Source organism: Helianthus annuus, chromosome 5, assembly GCF_002127325.2.
Source record: "Helianthus annuus cultivar XRQ/B chromosome 5, HanXRQr2.0-SUNRISE, whole genome shotgun sequence".
Lineage (NCBI taxonomy): Eukaryota > Viridiplantae > Streptophyta > Magnoliopsida > Asterales > Asteraceae > Helianthus > Helianthus annuus.
Genome location: NC_035437.2, coordinates 177,973,868 through 177,997,548, shown reverse-complemented (window position 1 = coordinate 177,997,548; position 23,681 = coordinate 177,973,868). Strand labels below are relative to the sequence as shown.

The 23,681-nt window shown below is 39.0% G+C and overlaps 1 protein-coding gene across 5 annotated transcripts; it reads right to left on the bottom strand.

The window, feature by feature from the left end:
- Positions 1 to 7,595: 7,595 nt before the first annotated feature.
- LOC110942436 (kinesin-like protein KIN-7N) lies at positions 7,596 to 22,137 on the bottom strand. 5 transcript variants are annotated; one of them, XM_022184213.2, is made up of 18 exons: positions 21,854 to 22,136; positions 21,687 to 21,776; positions 21,489 to 21,607; positions 21,293 to 21,406; positions 21,137 to 21,218; positions 20,991 to 21,058; positions 20,846 to 20,905; positions 20,609 to 20,751; positions 19,917 to 20,019; positions 19,765 to 19,845; positions 9,962 to 10,030; positions 9,817 to 9,876; positions 9,675 to 9,743; positions 9,322 to 9,600; positions 9,167 to 9,250; positions 8,909 to 9,049; positions 8,574 to 8,836; positions 7,596 to 8,203 (listed from the first exon to the last, which is right to left on the bottom strand). In XM_022184213.2, the coding sequence occupies exons 1-18, from the start codon at positions 22,014 to 22,016 to the stop codon at positions 8,167 to 8,169; spliced, it is 2,025 nt and encodes a 674-aa protein (XP_022039905.1). In that variant the 5' UTR covers positions 22,017 to 22,136; the 3' UTR covers positions 7,596 to 8,166. The 5 variants fall into 5 exon arrangements, with proteins under 5 accessions (XP_022039905.1, XP_022039903.1, XP_035845689.1 ...); XM_022184211.2 differs by having other exon boundaries at positions 8,666 to 8,836; positions 21,854 to 22,134; XM_035989796.1 differs by having other exon boundaries at positions 8,098 to 8,235; positions 21,854 to 22,137.
- Between the last annotated feature and the right edge of the window lie 1,544 nt (positions 22,138 to 23,681).

The following is a 23,681-nucleotide window of genomic DNA, read 5'->3' as shown; positions in this document are numbered from 1 at the left end:
AACAAATCTCCATGGATTTCGTTACAAAATTGCCAAGAACGCCTAGAGGCCATGACACTATCTGGGTGATAGTGGACCGATTAACGAAGTCAGCACACTTCTTGCCTATCCGAGAAAAGGATAATACAAGCAAATTGGCTGAAATTTACATGAGAGAGATTGTTACACGCCATGGAGTACCTCTCTCAATCATCTCCGATAGAGACGGAAGGTTCGTATCGAGGATATGGCAATCCTTCCAGGAAGCTTTTGGCTCAAAGTTGAATCTGAGCACTACTTTTCACCCGCAGACCGACGGTCAAAGCGAGCGGACGATACAGACTTTGGAAGATATGCTGAGAGCATGTGTGATGGATTTGGGCGGTAGCTGGGATAAGCATTTACCCCTGGTTGAGTTTTCATACAACAACAGCTACCACACCAGTATTGGTGCCGCGCCATTCGAGGCTTTATATGGGCGCAAGTGCAGATCACCGCTTTGTTGGTCTGACGCCGGTGATAGACAGTTGGTTGGTCCTGACATGGTTCAGGAAACCACTGATAAGATTGCACAGATACGAGATCGCATCAGTGCGGCTCGTGACCGGCAGAAAGCCTACGCGGATCGAAGCAGGAAACCTCTAGAATTCGAGGTTGGTGATATGGTTTTGTTGAAGGTATCACCCTGGAAGGGTGTGGCACGCTTTGGGAAGCATGGAAAGTTGAACCCGCGATATATTGGTCCGTTCAGGATTTTGGAAAGAATCGGGTCCGTAGCATACAAGCTGGACTTACCTGCTGAACTCCATTTAGTTCACGATACATTCCATGTATCCAATCTGAAGAGGAGTCCAACTCAAGTCACCGTTGCCATTCCCACCGACGAAATTCATGATGACGACACGCTCCATTTCGTTGAAGAACCCGTTAAAGTCACGGATTGGAAAGTGAACAAGACCCGCCGGAGCAGTGTCAAGCTTGTCAAAGTTCGTTGGAATGCTAGACATGGTCCTGAATTCACCTGGGAGCGTGAGGATCGAATGAAAGAGAAATACCCCCACTTATTTCCTAAGAACCCTGCTTCTACAAGCAGAACTTAAAATTTCGGGATGAAATTTCTTTAACGGGGGGAGAATGTGACAACCCTCACTAAACCAGGTATCCGTACTATTTAATTAATAATTAATTACTGCTTAATTACTATGCTTAACTGAAAATGCTGATGAACTGCTACTTGATTTCTAATACTTGTATATTCCTGCATCATACTTTGATTTCGTCACTACATTATTTACATACTGAACTCTAGTGACAAACATGATGCACAAAAGCACAGTAGCATTTGAATGGATAACCTATTGAACATGCTGATAAAGCCAGCATCAGGCAGACACTGCCTCTAAGGCCTGTATGAGCCAGAAATATTTTACTACACCCATAGTGAGTGTAGGGATACAAGGGTTGTAGAACTGCGTCTCTAGGAATAAGATGTAATGACTGGATGTGCCTAAAACGTACTTTAAGCACAAAACACAGCACTTTAATTAACATATCAGCTTCTGGCTAACTAGTAAAGTGCCAAACATGAGGAAAATATTCCTGACACTTCGGGGAATAAGTTGTGTCACTAAAAATGTTATTTACGACACTTAAAAGCTTTGGTAAGCACTTTAACGGATTACTATCCAACCGAACAACCGGACTTTACCCGGGAAATAAAAATATTGACATTAACAATATTGGTCTTTTTCTGAGCCAGTTAGGGTCCCTGAATACCCTAACACCCGCATTATAGCACAACACACCACTAACTGAGTTAGTCCCTAAATCTAACTTGGTTTAACCTAACTAATACTTAACTAACTAGTTGAAATCGAACTAGTACCCCCCCCCATTGGAAATCGGCCCAAACCAAGAGGACAAGACTTGATTTCTTTTGAATATTAAAATCCTAGTTGTCTAATATCTAGACAACACATTAACCATTAGATTAAAACTTCCTAATTATCTATAAGTAGTAGACTTGGCACAAGAGTTCATCACATTCCATTTTTCAACTTCAAACACTCCTCTCTCTCTTGCTCTAGCTCACGGCCGAGAGCACCCCACCCCCCATCCATCCATTGTCGATCTTGATTCTTCCATTCCAACACCATACAAGTGTTAAGGGTCGCATACGAGGAGTCTTGGAGCTAACGGAAGGCGAAGGACCTCTCTACTTTGCTTTTATCCACCTCTTCTTCGCGTAGATTCTTCCCTAGCCTCGAGCTAGAGGTATAACACTTAAAACTCATACTCGAACTAATCTAAGGTGGTTGATACGATATGTAACGGTTAAAATGCGGAAACTTACATTTTGAAGCACAAAAGTCTACTAAAATTACAAGTATTGTTGGTTAAAAGCATATAAGTTGTGTAAAAGTTGTAGTAACTTAAATTTGTGGTTACCTAGACCCGATCTACGTTGTGGTAGCTCGGATCACCGTTTAACCCGGTTTGGTTAAGGTCATGGATCTAGACATAAGCTTGTTTTGGATGAGACAAGGGTTAAAAGGTGAAACTCTACCACACGCGAATCATGAACTTGTGTAAAAGTATTTTACTTATGAAATAATATTTAAAACTAGCAGATCTACGTATCTGCGGGTGGTATTTTCAAAGAACCACATATCAAAGAAACCATGTTTTCTAAAAGACGGATCTTACACTAACAAGTATGATTTTTATAAACCACAAGTGTGTAAACACTTGTGAAATGAAAAGTTTCGACAAAATAACAGTTTTTGTGAAAGGTGACGGGAAGTTGTAAAGATAGATTTTCTCTAAAAACGAGGTTTTTACGAGACCGAATTACTTGATAAAAAGATTCACAAAATGTAATGGGATTTACACTGTAAAGTTTAGAAAAACTACAAGTTCATGTGATTATGCGATTTACATCCTTGTCGACTAGTTTGATGTGTCGGAAATTGTTGATTGAATAAAGAAGTTGTTGAAATTGATTTTGTAAAAGAAAATGATACGCTTGAAAGCGTGGCCACCTCCAGTTACAGAGGAAACTCTGGCGAAATTTTTCTAAAAACCTAACACTTAGAATTATTTACATTACACGTGTTAGAATTATTTTTGACATGTTTTCAAAATATATTTCGCCACGACTTTATTTACAAATATTCGGAGGTGGGATTTTCACAAAACTAAACGTGATAAATATACATTCGGTAAATATATTTTCACCACACTGTTTATGAATATTTTGTGAAAATACATAAATATTATTTTTAGAGTAAAAATAATATTTACGAACGTTAACAGATCCAAAATAATACGAACGCCTCTACGATAATTATAAGTTACACTGGTAATACTTATTACCACTCGGATGATCAAACGTAACTTACGCATTATACGGAAATATTTACGAACGCGTATTTTACCAACGTATTATTTTTGGGGAATATTATGTGAAAAGAAAATATAATATTTTTGAGAAAAATATTTATATTTTGGAATTAGAAGTAAAAATATACTAAGTGAGACTTAATGATATAACTCAAACACACATGTATTAAATCCCCCATCCTTGGGAAGGAGATTAACTACCAAGTACATACGAAAAGTAAACACGGAATAGTTGTCTAACTATTTCCCAAAAACTTAAACTATAAAGCTGAGGCACGGCCGTCCGTCTAATAGATTTAGCACATGTAGGTCGTTGTACAGCTGACTGATTTGGAGTACTTGGTAGAGACGCACCGACTGTGAGTTCATGTCCCCCTTTTCTCTTAACTGTTTTCAGTTTTCTAAACTGCGGGGGTGAAATACATGTTACTATGACTACGAATATTTCTTACATGGTATCGTCAGCTAAGGAAGGAACTGTTAGGTTATGTGATTTGGGTAGGTGAAACCTTAAGAACATTAGTCCTCGTAGTACGATCGAGGGATGCAAGTGATAGGCCTATTTGAGCATAACAAACCCCACCCATGAGCCCTAAGGTTGGACCATGTGGTGACCTTGTCCTATCCCCTCCCATGCGCCCGCAGGTTGGACCATGTGGTTACACATTAACTGATATGTTTCCTTATTTGCTTTCATACCAGAGTTTACAAAATATTCACACTTACAATGATTATAAAGGTTTATTCGCGCGCACGTACTAAACGCATGAACTCGCTCAACATTATTGTTGATTTTTCAACTTACATGTATTTCAGGGAATTAAAAGATCTGGCACGGTATGGCACGTTTTCCCGCTGCACTAGTTTCCGAGGTCATCCAGGGTTTAGGGAATGTGACTCTTTCCTGGACAAGTCACAGTCCTTAAACTGTGTTTATGCTATACTTAAGTTTGTAATGTTGTTGAATAAGGTTGTGGTTGTTAGGGCGTATTCCCGTTAAAACAATGGTATTGTATTTGGTTTTCAAAACTTAATGGATGATCTTGCATGTTTTTAATTCATATAGCTTTGTTATGATTAAGCTATGGTATTGAGAAGTCACACCAAATTAACTACGCTTCCGCAAAGCCAGGGTGTGACAGATACAACTTGGTTCAACCGGTTGAACCATTTCAGAACCCAATCCGGTATGATTTAAAAACCGGTTTCTAAAACATTGATCATGTATGTTGGTGCAAGTAGAATGTAACCTTCACCAAAACTAGGCCAAAACTAACCTAGTACGTTACATATTTGGCCCATTAACAAACTAAATAACAAGCTCATGTCTATTTACCAAGATTAAATAGAGAAACGGTTACTAACTTTAAGGAGTATTTTGAATTTTTCAGGTTGTTAGAAGATCCTGATATGTTTAGTTTTGTTTAGTTCAAGTCATTGTAATCCACTGCTATATAAGCAGTAGTTTGCAATTAAATGTAACTAGTTCTAGTATCTTTCTTACCATTTATACAACTAGCTCAATGTTACAACTGCAATAAATATGATCGTGTAAGAGCGGATTGTTAAGTCGAACCTTGTGTAAACGTCATAATGAACAATGAAGATAGTGATAGCTAGTACTACATCACGCCAAATTGGTGGGCTTGATGAGTTAATTTCATAATTAGACCAAAGCCCAACAAACCATGCCTAATCCAGGTGGGCCTAATTTCAACAAGCCTAAAGATAAAGTTGATCCATTAGGTTTAAAGTCCATTAGTCTCCTGTTAATAGAAGGCTCACCCATAACAACAGGCAAGTTCTTTTCTTCTTCCTCTATCTCTCTCTCTCTATATATACACACACACACAAACAATATAGGGTAAGGATCATTTCAGAATTCTAAATAATTGCAGATCTTACAGAACTCCTAATGAACAATCATTCTACTAATATATTTTTGTTTTTAACATTGTTTAAGGGTATTTTTTTATCATTTATTGTGATTTCATGTGTGTTAAAAGTAGTTTTATCATTTTCTCATATGTAATTTTCTAATTACATATACGTAAATTGGTTCCTTTACACATATGTAAATCAGTTATTACACATAAATAATTAGGTTTTGCAATTGATTCCTTTACACATATGTAAATTAGTTATTTCACATAAATAATTTGGTTTTTCATATATGTAACCATAAAAATGCATATGATAAATGATGGAAGTATCCTTAAATAATGCTATATATAAATCTATCATGAAATAAGGGCATGTTTGGCTTAGCTTTTTAAAGGGGCTTATGACTTTTTGGAAAAGTCAGGATTTTGTGACTTTTTGGAAAAGTTACTTTTCCCCTCACATACACCCTATTGCCAAACAGACTTTTTAGAGCTTATAACCTTTCAAAAAGCCAATAAGTCAATAAGTTGTTTCAAAAAGCTTAGCCAAACATGCCCTAATTGTTTATTAGCAGTTCTAAAAGTTCTGTGAATATTCAGAGTTCTCAAATTAACCAAACCCTATATACTATTTCATACGTACACATATGATACTCGACTAACTTGCTCCCGAGCCCTTGATGAGTTTTTTCTTGGCGGTTGCAACAAGTATTATAACCTGAATAGAGGAAACCAGCATCACAACAAAACCAAGATAGATCTAAACCGAGTTGTCTTTTCTTTGCATTGCTACTCGAGTCCATAACCTCAACGGTGCGGATTTTAGATGCAACAATATAGATATGTGCATATATCACTACAAGACAATCGAAATGCATTTCCTAACATATTATGTGAAAGACACATTAGCGATGGATTATCAACATATCATTTGCCAATGGATTACCAACATATCATTTGCCGATGAATTACCAGCAAGTAGGGGTGTGCATGGGTCGGTTTTGACCTAAAACCATAACCGCGATGTCGGTTAATGGATAACCATAACCATAATCGATCGGTTAGGGTGGTTACGGTTATTCGGTTTTCATGGTTTTAGTGGGTCGGTTATGGGTGGTTAACCGTGTATTTAGCTTAGCTAAAAATAGCTTATTTTTTTTACATGGAATAAATTGTTATTGCATATTTGTATATATTAGTATATTACATAGTATAAAAATACATATAATCTATAATATTAATACCAATTATTATCGAATATTGAAATAAAGTGATATGATACATTCCATAAATTCAAATAAACATCCAACCAAAACCACAAAACGATATGAAAAACCTATAAATACTAAAAATCTTCAATAAACAACATCAAATATTAAAAATAGGGTGAAATGTCCTAAATCCTACAAAAATTTATTATATGTCGGTTTGGTTCGGTTATGGTGGGTATGGTAAAAATGATAACCATAACTGACTTGCGACTTTCGGTTTTCAAAAAAAAAACCATTAACCGACCCACCGGTTTTTTATTTAGTTCGGTTTTTTCGGTTCAGTTTTATCGGTTAATTCGGTTTATCGGTTAATTCGATTATGGTTCGGTTAATTCGGTTTGTTGCACACTCCTACCAGCAAGTTCCTTTAGGTTTAACATTAGTCATTTAGAGACCATATTTAGTAGGTGGTAGGTCATAGGTTAAAGGTAAACCTTTAAGGGTGCAGCAATTGAAGCTAGTGATGAGCTCAGTAGTACCAGTACTGAAAATTAGGGCTGACGATGGGTAACATGTATAAGACATGATTAGAATGTTATGATCCATCATTTCTCCTTCTTAGTATATAAAACATACAACTGTGTTATAGACATTGGATATAATGTAGCTAAATAAGTCGTATCCATGTTTAGAACTTGTGTTGTTCGCGTCGTCAGAGACCTGTTAAACTCGTTAAGATACGATTTGTCAGCCCTACCGAAATCATCAAATATGGGTACCGGTACTAAAAATGCTCGGTATAGTGCAAGTACCTGGACATTAGTGTACCAAGATCGAAAACGCCAAAAAGTGGGTACCGAAATGCTCATCCCTGATTGAAGCCATGTTGTTGACTAGTAAAGATTCATTGCAAGATACAAAACGACATAGTTATCTTATGTAAAGATTTGGATGATTCGTTTATATGACTAGTGTTCAAATTGTAGGTTGATTAGGTTTTCTTTGCTTATTTATAGCTTAATGTAACTTATCCATCAAACACATAAATATTCAAGCCTTTAAAATGATGCAATATTCTATAAATCTTATACAAATTCTGCTATTAGGCATTACATTTTGACTAAGGTGGAATTCATCAAACACATAAATATACAAGCCTTTAAAATGATGCAAGAATTCTTACACAAATTCTACTATTAGGCATTACATTTTGACTAAGGTGGAAAATGGGACAGATAACAAAAAAAAAAAATCTGAAAATACTTAGATACATGAAAAGTAGTTATAGTAGTTTTACATGAATTAGAGAAAATTCCTTCCTCCAATAGAAGACTTGGGTGGGCTTTGAGCTTTCAAATGATCTAACTTAGATTTGAAGTCACAATGGAATGAAATGAGTGACCTTTGGCGAGACGCAAAAGCAATACTAAACTGTTTGATTTCTTCCTCTAGACCTTTCCTCCTCTGAATTTCACAAGCCAAATCCTGAAAAATCTTTTCATTTTGCTGACTCAATGATGCAAGCCTTTTTGATGAATCAGATACAGCTAGTTGGAGATCATCTCTTTCTGCTAATAAGATCCGAGACTCCCTTTCAAGACCAACAACTCTTTCTTTAGAAGCTTCTAGAAGGTGGTTGTTAGTATCTAACTCTTGCTCTAGCCTCTCATATATTTCCTTGATTTCACCACTCAATTCCGTCTTCCAAGAAGCAATTTGTGTGCAGTCCTGAATTCACGTTTTAACATTCACGTACTGGACTGGACTTGTTGAAAGTGATACAAAGAACAATAGGTTATTTGAACAGAAGTAGATTATTTGAGCAAACCCTTTCGTTTTGCCGTTTTTGGTATGGCCCCAAGACCACTTGCGCTAATATATTTGGCGTTTTATATTGAATGATGCTATCCAAAGCGAGTGATTAGTGTTTAAGTTGAGAATACACAATGTCTTTTTAAAGAGCAGAATTTCTAGAAAACCATCATGTTTTTCTAACCTAGTTATGATGATAATCACAAACCTAAAAGCTATTATTGTATTTATGTTCTAATCGTTAAAAAAATTGTGTTGTGACTGTGCTAAGCAGAATATGATATACCTGTATAAAATGTAGGAGAGACTACAACTCAAGATTAAGATGATGAATAATTTTAAAATGCGCATGTAGTAGTAACTTGTCCAGGCATCTACCTTGTGTTTGTTGCCATCTTTATCTTTTCTGGAACTGCTTTTATTTTCTTCATTCTTGTGGGTAGCCATAGACACATTCGCTTCCAAAGTTGACATAAGAAACATGACGAATTCACTTGTTCTAGAAGACAATTTTGCAGTTGTGGACTTGTCGTCGTCGTCATCCACACTCTGTTCAAGTCAATAATAAGATTCATTATGCATATGAATTTTCTCCTCAGTAGTTGTGGCTTTGCAATCTACCTGAAAAGTAGAGCATATCTCCTCATTTACAGCTTTGCAAGACTCCCTCAACCTCTGATGAACTTCCTGAGCTTCTTTCTTAAGTTTTGATATCTCTTCCGTCAGTTGGTTGTTCAACACTAATTGCTCTTGATGCAGTTTCTGTAATAAATTATAATATCCTTGTTGTTATGCACATGGGAACTAACAAAAGGAAGGAGTGAAGGAACACGTATAAATAATGTCCCTGCCCTTCCCTCTTCTAAAAAAGAAACTAACCATAAATTCATTTTTTTCAGCAATAGCTTCCTGCACTTGTCTTTGCAGATCCTCAACTTGTTTGTAATTACCAATTTGGCAATCCTGTAAAGACCATCCGTGTTATGCCTAACAGCATTATTAATTCAAAGTTGCCTTGAAAAGTGAAAACTTACATCAATTGATGGAACGGAAGAAACTTGTTTTGCTGGAGTCATACGAATTGAATCAAGGTCAGCTATGAAGCCGTTGTTCATCTTGAACCATGTGTCTTCGTCAGCAACCTCACCGAATTCATATGGAAGAGGGCTATATTCAGGTGTTGTAGAATGATAAGAAGATCTTTTAGCAACAAATGCATGTGGGGCTGGTTTAAAAGTAGGGGTACTGAATGCATCTCCTTGTTGTGTGCTAAAAGAGTCTTCTTTGTGAGATTGTGTCAAAGATTCACTACCCTACAAACAAACAATCTAAATTATCAGCCAGCCAGGGTTAGACGAATAATAATAGGAGAAAGGTGGTTGCTTACCTGGGCTCTGTGTGATTTCCTCTTCTCCTCCTCCAATTCCATAGCAAGCTTTTCGCGCTCTACCTCATACTGATAAATGGAAACATAAACAACTCAACTGACTGAGTTAACTATAATCATTCATAACATAAAAGAAGCTTACCTTGAGCATATCATTTCTCAGTTTCAAGATCTCTTGTTCCAGAACCCCCGCATGAGATCCCTACATATCAAAGTAGTTCACTACATTTAAGTTCTAGCCTTGCTGGCTGGCACTACCTCAAGTCTAAACAAAATAAACACTTCACCTCAAGTTTCATGCGTAATTCCTCTATCTCAAGTTTTTGTCGCTTCAGTAATGCAGCATCCGTCAGAATCTGTAGCTCCAATAACAATGGGCAACAAAATGGCCAAAACATAGATAAACAGTCAATATGTGCTTCTAATCCGCAACATAATTGTACGGCCAAAGCGTCAAGCTCCATATAAATAAGAAGAAAGTAGAATTATGTTTGGGCCATATAAAAACTAACTTTGGTCCTAATGTCTTAAGTACAAACACAGTTCATAGCATAGTTGTTAAAAGCCATCGCCTCTTGCGCCTAGGCCCATATTCCAGGCGAGGCGAGGCGAGACAATTGCGCTTTAAGTCGAGCCACTTGCGCTTTAATCCTTCAAGTGATGGTTCAAGCGCAGATTCCTAGATTTCGGAGAGTTTCCGGCCAAATTCTTTAAATTCCGGCAAGATTCCAGCCAGATTTTTACTTTTATCTAAGGAAAACTAACTTTCTACACTAATACGCTAATATTTTAGAACTTTTGGTACTAATTTTAGAACTTTTGGCACTAAATAGATCACATTAAATGTTATATAAAAGCGTTTGTTTATTTTATTTGAAGAATAGTATTATTTTTCTAATATATAATATATTTTTAATATTTTTTCATCTTGCGCTTATATTTTCTCAAGCCCTTGCTTTTTTTGCGCTTTGCGCCTAGGCCCTAAGCGAGGCCTAAGCGCCTTGAGTGCGCCTAGCACCTTTAATAACTATGGTTCATAGCATAAACTAGGTCCAGAGACTGTCTTGGTTTTAAGCGCGAGGCGCACACCCTGGGACTTTTTCGCTCAGCGCCTAGAGTAATTACAAGAAGCGCTAAAAAGGCGCGCTTTTTGGGGATTTTTCTGAGCTTTTTTGGCCTGAGGGGCGCGCCTCTCGTACCTGAGGCGTTCTTATGCATCTAACTGTTGTACCTTGTGTTTTTTGGCTTGTACATGCCGCTAAAATCATAAAAAACCTTACTTGTAGCTATATTTTGGGTAGGGAAAGCTAAAAAACTATGGGATTATTAGTCAATGTATTTAGTAGATGCTTAGGCCCGGCCCTAGTCTATATCAGCCGGCCCTAGTTGTTTAACCTAAGTCTATATATATCCATCTATTGTAATCATTGAAAATCACAATTACACAATAATAATACAATCATTACCAAGTTTATCTTGGTATCAGAGCCTAGGGTTCTGTACCTTCCTTCTGCCGTCATCTTGTACCTTCCTCAATCCTTTTTTTTTCCTGCCGACAATCATGGCTGATCAACAGATCGCAGCCATTACTACCCTAGAAAAAACCTCACATAACTCTCACAAATTTGCTTTTACCCTTTCCCCTTCCAACGATGGACATTGGAAACTCATGCTACAGCCCTTCCTCGTCACACACAGCCTGTTCGGCTATGTCGACGGTTCGATTCCATGTCCCCCGGCCACCATTACTGCCTCCTCTGCCACTGGAAAAGACGCTGAAGGAACAGCTCCCACCGCCCAACCTAATCCAAACCATACAAATTGGCTGTCAAATGATGCGCATGTCCGCATGCTCATCATGTCCACTATTTCTGAATCTTCGTTTCAACACATCCAGGGAGTCACCTCGCGTGACCTATGGCTCGGTCTTGAACGAGCATATGCTCCACAAACCTCTTCCAGGGAGTTTACACTGCGAATGCAGCTCTTAAAAATCCAGATGAAAGGAGATGAAACCTCAGCAGCTTATCTTTCTAGAGCACAGGAATATGCCAATGCTCTCGCCAACATTGGTCATCCCATGCCAGATAAAGACATCGTTATGCTAGTTGTTGCAGGCCTTCGCGAAGAATACAACGGAGTCAAACAGGCCTTATTTGCACGACAATTCACGGCTGTCTTTAATGAACTTCCAGGCCTTCTTGCTGATCACGAGTTTTTAATTAACAAATCTGCTGTTGAGCCAGCCCCTGCCCAAGCCTTCACGGCTGCCACATCAGCCAACTCACCATCAGCTTCTTCTGATACTGTCCAGGCAATTCAGCAGCTTGTTGCCCGTTTAGGGTATCAATTGCAGCCTCTTTCGGGCTCCTCCAACAGCCCTCCATCTCAGGCTTTCTACACAACCAGGTCTGCCTCTACAAATCATAACCGTGGTCGGGGTAATCGTGGTCGAGGTGGAAGAAACTACAACAATCGCAACAGCCAGGGAACTCGTAACTCAGGTCAGTTTAGTTGGGCATCTTATCAAAACATGGATTATGGCTCTTGCAACAGGTGTGGGATAGGACATGTCCCTTCTCAAAGTCCAAACAGGGACCCGTCTACCATCCGGTCAAGACAACCGTCTGCTAATTATGCAGACTATCGCTCACCAGCTCCCACTACCAATTGGCTTCCGGATACCGGAACCAATGGACACTCATCATTAGATACGTCCAGTTTAGACTACGTCGAGCCTTACTTTGGTGATGAAAGTCTTCACGTTGACAATGGTATGCCCCTCCCTGTTTTACATATTGGTTCCAAAACTTTTACCTCTCCAAACAAAACATTTCACCTAAAAGACATCCTTCATGTTCCTGCACTCAAAAAAAACTTACTCTCTGTTCAAAAATTCTGTCAAGATAATCATGTTTATTTTGAATTTTATGCCACTTTTTTTTCTGTGAAGGACACGTCTACACACACTACCCTCCTCATGGGTCCAAGTGAAGGCGGACTTTACACTCTCAAACTTCCAGCAAAACAGCCCATTCCAAAGTTTGCTTTCTCCACAACTCGTGCTTCTACAACCACCTGGCATCAACGATTGGGACACCCACATGCTCAATTGTTCAAGACTATGCTTTCTAAATTTCATTTACCTGTTTCTACTAAAACGTTTGATTTTAATTGTAATCCATGTTTGGTTGGCAAATCTACAAAACTTCATTTACCACCCGCTAATTATAAGAGTACTCATGTTCTGGATTTAGTCTTTTGTGATGTTTGGGGTCCAGCCCCCGTGCCTTCCTGTGATGGTCACCATTACTTTTTATTATGTGTTGACCACTTCTCTAGATTTATGTGGTGGTTCCCTTTGACACGCAAGTCTGATGTTTTCGCCACATTTCAACAATTTGTTACTATGGCCGAACGACAATTTTCCACTAAACTTAAAACCGTCCAATCAGATTGGGGAGGAGAATCCCGAAACATGTCCTCCTTTCTCACCTCCATTGGTATTATTCACCGTCTTTCTTGCCCTCATACCAGTGAACAGAATGGTATTGTTGAACGCCGGCATCGTCACGTGGTTGAGACCGGTTTAACACTCATGTCTCAGGCACATGTTCCACAACGTTTTTGGCATTATGCCTTTGAAACTGCTGTCTACCTCATTAACCGAATGCCTTCCCGTACACAATCCACCATGTCTCCTTTTGAATACCTATTCAAACGTACGCCCGATTTCTCCTTCCTTCGAGTTTTTGGTTGTCTATGCTTCCCTTACCTCCGGCCTTATAATCCACATAAAATGGATTTCCGATCTACACCTTGTGTCTTCCTTGGATATAACACCACTCATCACGGATACCGTTGCCTTGACCCAGCCACCGAACGTATCTATATTGCACGCCACGTTCGGTTCCAGGAAAACACATTTCCTTTCGGTACCAATCCCACCGATTCTTCACCCAGTCCTTCACAGCCCAACCCGTATGTCTCCTCCTACCCTACTAAAAACATTCCTTTCCAACCTGACATCTCCTCGGCTCCAACCTCACCCAGTCCCATAACCGACCCTACACCACAACCAACCCAACCCCACACCACACCACCACACAACCGGTTACCTCTTCCACACCGGACCAATCCATCCCATCCCACTCAGCCCAAACATCCCAACAACCGGCTCCACCAACAACCGATCAGCCACCAACCACCTATTCCCGGCGCCCAAAAACTCAGTCGACCACGTCACAAAATGCCTTTGATCACTACTCAAACACCTCTGCCCATCCTACTCCAGCCCACCAGCTACCAAACTCTACCACAACTACAGCCCACCCACAACCGAACCAACCCGCCCCACCTCCTCGCCACCGGCCTTCCAACCTACGGCCAAACCCCAAACAAACCAACCCTTATAAACCATCTTCCTTTCATACATCTACTACCTCACCCGACATTAAACCTACCTCCTTTACCATTGCCAACAAAGAATCTCACTGGCGTAAGGCTATGGTGGAAGAATACTCTGCACTTATTCGTAATGGTACCTGGTCTTTGGTTCCACGATCCCCTAATACAAATATTGTTGACTGCAAATGGGTTTATAAGGTCAAACGGGATCAACATGGGAACATTAAGCGTTACAAGGCGCGTTTGGTGGCCAAGGGCTTTCATCAACAGGCTGGCCTAGATTACACCGAAACCTTCGGTCCGGTGGTGAAGTCTACCACCATCAGAGTTGTCCTCTCTTTAGCTGTAACAAAACAATGGCCCCTGCGACAACTAGACGTCCAGAATGCCTTCTCACATGGGGACCTCAAAGAAACGGTCTATCTGAAACAACCACCGGGTTTTGTTGATCCTACAAAACCGGATCATGTTTGTCTGCTACATAAATCTCTGTACGGCCTTAAGCAGGGGTTTGAAAGGCTCTCGGCTGCCCTAGTCAGTCTCGGGTTCAAGGGATCTAAAACCGATCCCTCCTTGTTTATCTACTCACATCAAGGGACGCTTTTATATATGCTTGTATATATCGATGACATTATTCTGACAGGTAACAACAACCGTGCTATTGATCATATTGTACGGTCTCTTGGTCAGACTTTTGCAATCCAAGACATGGGCCAATTATCTTATTTCTTGGGCATTGAAGTTGTTCGAAGTGGGTCCGACATCATTCTCTCCCAACAGAAATACATAAATGAATTGTTGGCTCGTGCAAATATGTCCAAAGCACAACCGGTCCCCTCTCCATGCACAACTGGCGTCTCTCTGTCTCTTGGTGATAGTTCTCCATTTGATGATCCAGTAAAATACAGACAGATGGTTGGGACATTATAATATGTCACACTTTCTCGCCCTGATATTACTTATGCGGTCGACAAAGTTTGCCAGTTCATGCATTCCCCTACAGAAAACCATTGGTCTGCTGTTAAGCGCATCCTCCGGTATTTACACGGGACCTCTAATCATGGCCTTCTGATCTCCAGCTCTTCTTCGTCTGTTCTACATGCCTACACCGATGCTCACAATTTAACAGCTTTCTCTGACTCAGACTGGGCTGGCTGTCCAGATGACCGTCGATCCACTGGGGGATATGCTATTTATCTTGGATCCAACCTTATTTCTTGGTCAGCCAGAAAACAGAGGACTGTCTCTCGGTCATCTACTGAGGCTGAATACAAGGCTCTGGCGAATACAGTTGCTGAACTAACCTGGCTCGAGACCCTGATGACTGAACTCCGTGTTCCCATGCGGATGGCTCCAATCCTATGGTGTGACAATTTGGGGGCCACGTACTTATCTGCCAATCCGGTTTTTCATGCCCGAACAAAGCATGTAGAAGTAGATTTTCATTTCGTTCGAGAGAAGGTTGCTCAAAGGAAGTTATCTGTTCAATTTATCTCCACTCATGATCAGATTGCGGATGTGTTCACAAAACCATTACCATCAGATCGTTTTCTATTGCTGAAGTCCAAGCTAAAGGTCCGGTCCCGGCCTTAGCTTGAGGGGGAATATTAGTCAATGTATTTAGTAGATACTTAGGCCCGGCCCTAGTCTATATCAGCCGGCCCTAGTTGTTTAACCTAAGTCTATATATATCCATCTATTGTAATCATTGAAAATCACAATTACACAATAATAATACAATCATTACCAAGTTTATTTGGGATATATAAATATATATATATATATATATATAATCAGCTTACGCCTCAGGTACTAAAAGCCCGCCGTTTTTGCGCTCTGCGCTTCGCGCCTTGGTTTTAAACCTCGTCGCTTTTGGGCGCCTCTCACTTTTTAAAACCAAGGAGCCTGTTGAAGCCAACTATGCCACATTTGTTGACCACATCATTGTTTAGTCACAAAGGAATGAAATACGCATATACTACAAAACACAATGACAATGCATATACTTCTTTTCTTATAGACACAAAGCATTACACTTCTTAGGTAGCACAGACAAGCCATGTGTGTAAGTTCCTTTTCAGTTTTCCCAGTGTATCTTTTCTTATATTAGAAAAGCCGAGCTCGAGCTTAGGCCAGCTCAACTACACCCCTAAACTAACAATTTACCAGCAAGATTGTCTCTCCTTAACCTGACCAACATAGCTCAAAGCAAGAAGATCTGACCAAATTCTATCTCGTGTTGTGTGTGCATTTGCAACTCTTAAAAAGAACTATCTTCTACCCCTCTTTAACTGTATATGATCAAAATCTATCTTGTCGAACATACACAAGACGAGCAGCATAATAAAGCGTTGTTGTCCCTCAGTATCTACCCTCTCTAAATTAACGTTTCAGGCCGTCCCCATAGTTGTTAATGGCGAATAGCGACAAATAGCGATAAGGTACCTATATGCTACATAGCGAATAGCGATAAATAGCGGGCGGCTATTTTATAAATAGCGATACACTAGAATTTTTTTTTTTAATTTATATGTATATATATGCTATTTTACATGTATACTTAACAAAAACCTAAAATCCAGCTATTTTGTAGCTATATTTAATTTTATTTATATTAAAAAAACAAAAAAAAATCGCTATGACGCTATCTATCGCTACAACCCTAATAGCGAGCCTAGACCTATACACAACGTAGGGCACTATAGCGATCGCTACGCTCGCTCTTGACAACTATGGTAGCCATCCAAAGCTGTGTCCAGAATAGAGTACTAAGAAACTAACTTCCCAATTTTCATATACTAAATAGTGGTAGTTTATAAAATACAAACTATCTTGTAAGATTTAATATTGACAGTTGAAACTATACCATGTTACATTGTTAGTTTGTTACCAAACTAAAAAACACATATTTCTAAGCATCAAGCAATAACTATTACAAGCAAAACTTCAAACAACGTTAAGCTTAATCCATTAAGTTAGGTTGTGTAATCAGTCTACAGGGAATGCTATCAAGGGAGTGGAAATAACATTCTCCAGACTCCACATTTGTGAAATCATTGATGAACGGAATCTTAATTAAGCAAACTGTTTCTACATTATTGTTAAAATATTAGAAATGTTTTACTTATTAAAATTAACCACCTTTTTATAAACAGACAAACATATACCTAGTAAATTCCCACATATTTTTACTCATATTCATTGGTAAATATCTTCCGGGATAGAAGAAAGGTTTGACTTCATCCGTCCCTCGACAAATATACTAAAAACAACAAAGGTTCTAGCATGTCATGCATTAGTCCAACCAACTATCTAGCTATTATCAGAACAAAAAAGATAAATCGGAGCTCAAATGCACAGAAGCGCAATCTATATATCGTTAGAAAAAAGCGTTGGGTATTACTACGGCTGTAACAGAAAAAGATGGAGCAGAAACACGGAAGAACAGCAGCGGCTGCTGTTCCAGTTGCGGAGAAAAGGGCTGCCGGCTGCAGCGATGGCTGCTGATGTGGCAGCGGCTGACGGTTGTTGGCGGCTTGGTTTTAAAACACGCGCATAATGCGTGATGCGAACGATGCTGAGGCGCTCTAAATCGCGTAATGCGCTCCTGATTCGCTAGCATGATGCGCCCTGGTGCGCGCTTTTTTCTGACATCGACCACTATTGAGTAAAATTGTACAAGGAGCTTGTAGAATGTGCTTAACAAGCTTGTACAATGAGCTGATGAAGTTGTTAAATGAGTTCCTACATAGATTACTTGTACCTTTTGCATAGACTACTTGTACACTTAAGAGTTCAAGGCTTACTTTGGTTATATTGAACTTCTTTCATGGTAATAGAGCTATTTTGTTGTATTTATTTATTTTAATCTCTAAACTTTAATTGTTTAAAGTTAACAAGTTAAAATATTATCTATAAATATTTTTTTAAATAACAAACGCCTCGCATACGTGATGCGCGCGCATCACGCATTGCCCATCAGCTTTTGGGATCAAAACGCATCGGAGCGCATTGCGCATTTTAAAACCAAGGTTGGCGGTTGTTGACAGAACTCGGTGCTAGGATTGGGTATCACGGATGAAACAAAAACACAGCAGCATCGGGGTGCTGTCTGTTGCGGCTCTGTGATGTTTCCACTGAAATAGTCACACGCAAACACAAACACGATGCACAACAAACAGAAAAATAGAGAACACCAAATTTTACGTGGTTTGGTCTATTGCACCGCCTAACAGAAAGTCAAAGCCTATTGCACTTATATTTAAGCCACATTTATGGGGTGTTTGGATGTGTGTTATCAAAGTTGTTAATGGCGAATAGCGACAAGTAGCGGACGGCTATTTTATAAATAGCGATACACTAGGAAAAAAAAACTTAAAAATTGTATATGTATTTATTATATAAAAATACCCTAGTATATGTACTATTTTACACGTGTATTTAACAACTATGCAGTTAATGCGGAAAAATACCGGTTATCGGTCAAGGACCGATATATGAGATATCGGTGAGATATCGGTAATTTCTAATACCATGCATAAATATATATATTTATATTTATATTCATATCTAGAGCCTATATATATACTAGAAGTCTAATATCATGCATAAATAAATATCGGTTGAACTCGTGCGTGCCCGCGCATCCTGCGGACACGAATGCAGCTCCGAAACCCCGGGTCCCGCGTGAGGCTGTTTTTATACCATATTTAACTTCGTTTTTTTTGCTGAAATCCAGAATTTAACTTCGTTTTTTTGCTGAAATCCAGAATTTTTTTATACAAAATTGGCCCAGCCGAGATATCGCCGAGACAACCGATACGGTTTTGCAAGATATCGGCCGATATTTCGGCGTTGACCACCGATATTATCGTTGACCGATATATGACCGATATCGGAAACCGATATTTTGGTGAGGGGCCGATAACCGAGATATCGCCGAGATATCACCGAGATATCGCCGAGATTAACTGCATAGTTTAACAAAAACCTAAAATCCAGCTATTTTATAGCTATATTTAATTGCTATTTGTATTTAAAAAAAATAAAAATAAGGTGTCACTATCCATCGCTACAACCCTAATAGCGACACTATACCTATACGCTACATAGCGCGCTATAGCGATCGCTACGATCGATATTGACAACTATGGCCGGCCCTTCTTGTTTAAGGCTGTTTTTTTTTTAAAAAAGACGCAGATTTGCGCCTAGCTCTCCACCAGGCGGTTTAGCTGCGCTTCGCTGCGCGTGAGCGCCTAGGCGCGCGCCTAGCTCGCTTTTGACAACATAGGTCCCTTGATCCACGCAAGGTGAGGTGAGCGCTTCAGTATGTCAAGGTGCAAAAATGGACTGAAACAGGCTTAGCCAACCTAAACAAGGCCTGAACTAGCTTATGCTTCCCTTTATAGCCAAAAACCCTTGTTTATTTTACTATACTGTACTTGTAAAATAATATCAAATTATTGATATTGTCTTCCTATTTGATAATTTTATTACTATTACTATTACTGTTTTTTTTCCTTTTCTCAGGCATGTGCTTTTTTGCGCCTTGCACCTAGGAGACACTCGGGTGCACCTTGTGCCTTTAACAACCTAGACCAAAATGGTGGTCTCTTTAATACAGTAGGCACAAAAGCTACAGCATCATATTCTACAGTCATAATTAAGATAGAGCAAGACCAACCTCGTTTACTTGCACACAGTTTGTAATACGTTTAGCTCGACTGGCAAACTGAAGGGTTCCCTTTGTTTCCTCTATATGAACCTACCAGTTAAACAAAAAAACATCAGTGTGTAAGAAGAAAAAATGACAATAAAATGATGTAGGAGCTATACCTCCTCTGGTGCCACAGTACAGATAATTGAAGTTTTCGCATTGCCACCAAGTGCAGGTTGAAGGATACGGGTGAGCTTGCTATCACGATAAGGAATATGTCCCCTACAAATAAGATGTTGCAACTTTATTATTAGTTAATCAACTTCGTGTTCTTTTATAGATGACATTTGCAAACTACTCTAGGATATACTTTTAAGTAAGAAGAATGTTATGTTACGTCAAGTATTAAAGATATATTTCAAGCATGGTTTTAAAAAACGTTTGAGGTGTGCGCCTCAAGGCGCGCCTTGAGGCGAAACGGCCAAAAAACGAGTCTGAGGCGTGCCTCATGGTGTTTTTAATGTATATGCGCATCAGAGGGGCTGAGGCGCTAAGAAAGCTGCGCCTCGGGGATATTGATAGTTGTTTTGATATTTTTGACTTTTTGTGTCAATTTCAAGCATTTCATATCTTTTTTAAGTGTGTTTTTGATGATTTTGATGAATCTGATGATGAAATTAGTTAGTATTATTATATTTATAATATATATAATTTTTATATTTATTTATTAATACCGCCTCGGCCTTACGCCTCGTTTCGCCTCAAGGCTTACGCCTTGTGAGGCGAAGGGAAAACGCCTCGAAACTCGTTTCCGTTCTTTTAAACCTTGATTTCAAGTTGCTGTTTGCAGCAAATAGACTTGGACAAGTACCTTTGCTTGGCACCATCACTCAATTTATTAATGACGTTGCCAAGAATCATTAAACTCTTGTTTATGTGCTTTCCTTCCTTCAATCGAACTCCACCAGCTCCAGTTTTGGCAATCCGTTCAGATCCAGCTAAGTCTACCAAATTCTATTGCCGGCCAAATAAAGAAGAAAAAGTCAAGACATTGATATGTTTTTAAGTTAAATTATTGTAGCCAAGTTAAAGATAAAAGATTACAAACCAAGACAGAAACACGAATAGCATCATCCAAAGCTGAGTCTTTCCCCTTGCTCTCAATCACCTGATGCATACAAGGGCATAAGACTATTAAATACAAGGGCATAAGAGTATTAAAAGTTATTATATGTCAACAAGTAAGGAAATACCATCCGAAAGATTGTGTGGGATCTGCTACTTCGAACATTCATATTGGTCTCGCCAAAGTGTCTGTTAACTGAAAGAAGGAAGCAGTTTCAAGTATACTAGTGATATATGGTTGTTAACTAAGATGGATGGTACAAGAGACTCAAACCTTCCCCCATTTGAATGAGCTTAAGTACTTGGTCAGCACTATTAACGATCTCTTCCCTAAGGCCTGCAACATATATACCACGCTGGAAAAGAAGGTCCATCAGCATGTATAATAATAATAAGAAGAATGTGTTGTATGTATGGAGCAATGAATGACCTCCAAACTTTCATGAATCTGCAGTTTCTGATTCTCAACAGCAAAAAGGTCATTGATTTCTTCGTTATATATCTCCATGTAAGAGACTCTTATGAGAAACTCCCTCTCAGTGGACTGCAAAGGTTTATAGTAATTATTACACAATATTCTAGTTCTAGGTTACAAAAAGTAATATAAGAAGATAGCAGCAGCATACCATGTTTGTGTTGGAGAATATATCTCTGACAGCACGGTGAATAATTCCGGGATCATTGTGAGATCCGTTCATAGTAAATGTTTTACCACTACTTGTTTGTCCGTATGCGAATGCAGTACCTGCATAGCACAGGACATAATAATTCATTTGAACTTAAAGGTAGGGGTAGGACATCATGAATGAATGAGTAGTAAGTACCATTGAAGCCTTGAAGGACGGCATGGATGATATCCTTGATGAGGAGGTCATAAACGCTAGAATTGGAGGAATCCTTGTCGAAAACATGATCTGGAAACAAATTATGAGTAATAGAAAGAAAATTGAAAGAAAGAAGGGGTTTAGGGTTAATTAGGAGTTGTATGTACCGAAAGCATAGGAAAGAGCCGGGGGAAGAGGGGTGCCGGCTAGAGACCTATGCAGCGAAATACGGTTGTCCTCCACCTTCCAATGACTACAAGCAGCGGCAGCGAGATCTACACTTTCACTTACAGGGGGCCTCACCCTCACTGCAACGCATATTTTCTCCATCTCTGGATCTGACTGACTGCGTAGGCGGGATCTCTTTTTAAATTTTGATTTTCAATCACTGAGAAGAAGAATTGACGACCAAATCCAATCCTGTTCCGACCGTACTATTATTATGTGGGTTTTCACTCGGTTACTAGCAACTACATCAAACTGGGCCAGCCCAAGCCCACTCAATGGTGATCAACAAGTTAACGATCAGGTGTTTAGGCTTTTGCTTCAGTCAGAAAGTAGAGGTATACAGACCGGTTAAAAGCCAAAACCGGTTTCGGTTATTAATAACCATTTATTCGAAGAATATATTAATAACCGATATGTTCTTAAAACCGGTTAACATACAAACCGGTTTAAAAAAAAACGGTTTTTTCAAAAAAAAAAATTAAGGTAAATTAATTTTTGAGTTCATGCGTTTTAGTGGTTTTAACCACTTAAGTCTAAAATCAAAATGTTTAACCCCCTGAGTCTTTATAGCTACTTTTCTTAACCGTCTGAGTCCAAATTTTTAACACTGTTAGAATTTTTTGGTTAAGTATTGTTAAATGACCAAAATACCCTTATGATTAAAAAATAAAAAATAAATTATTATTAGATTTCTCTCTCTTTATATATCTTTCTCCCCTTGTCTCTTTCTATCTCTCAAAACATTCTGCAACTTCATCACTCTCTCATCTTTCTTTCTATCTAGACCACTTGCATCTCCACCACCATCAACACCACCACCACCACCGTCACCACCACAGCCACAACCCGCGATTACTGTGCACATCATTTTGGGTCTTCAACAATCTTGATCCTCTGTTAATATCTTAATATCTTACAAATTGACCGATCTATTATGCTGATTTGTTATTTGTTACAGTGAGTTCACAATAAGTTTGAAATGGGTGCTGAATTGTTCAAAAAGTATGTTAGCAGTTTGATCATAGTTTGCTTCAGGTCAGTTGTTAGACATCCGGTTCTTGTGGGTATGATTGTTTTTGTGTTTTCGATGTACCTATTGTTTCCTGTATTGTTTTTGGTTTTGCTATCTGCTTCTCCTGTTATTGTGTCCACTTTTGTTCTGCTTGGAACTCTGTTGAGTTTTGGTCAGCCTAACATACCTGATATCGAAAAGGAACCCGAATCGGAGCGGGTTGAGATTCAGAAGTTGGAAAGTAAGCTTGTGGGTCATACTAAAGTTGTTGGGAGAGATGCAAGTTTTGATTTTGAGGCGACTAATGGGAGTCGAATTGAGGTTGAAGATAAAGTTAATGATGGTGATAGACTTGTTAATTTGGTTAATGGCGGTTTATTGGAATTAGGGGAAGTGAAGACTGAAGGGGGTGAAGAGAAGGTAGTTTTGGGAAGTTGTATACTCCACTTTGCCAGTCAGAGGATTAACATGAACATATTGTGTTGGAAAGTGATAAGTTATGGCTGTGGTGGTGGTGTTACAACAAATTATCGATTCCTTTTGTAATTAATGGTAAATGTTTCATAAATTAACATTTCTAGGGTTTTATGCGCGCGATCGTGATATTTTACCGAATTTGGTGTGCGTTGTAACCATATCTTCTCGTTGTTCATTTAATTTGCATCATTTTAGTTTTGTTAGAGTTGATTGTAGAATGATTTCTGTGAGTTATATGCACTTGTTGTTCTGTTCTCATCAATTTGCTTGATAATTAA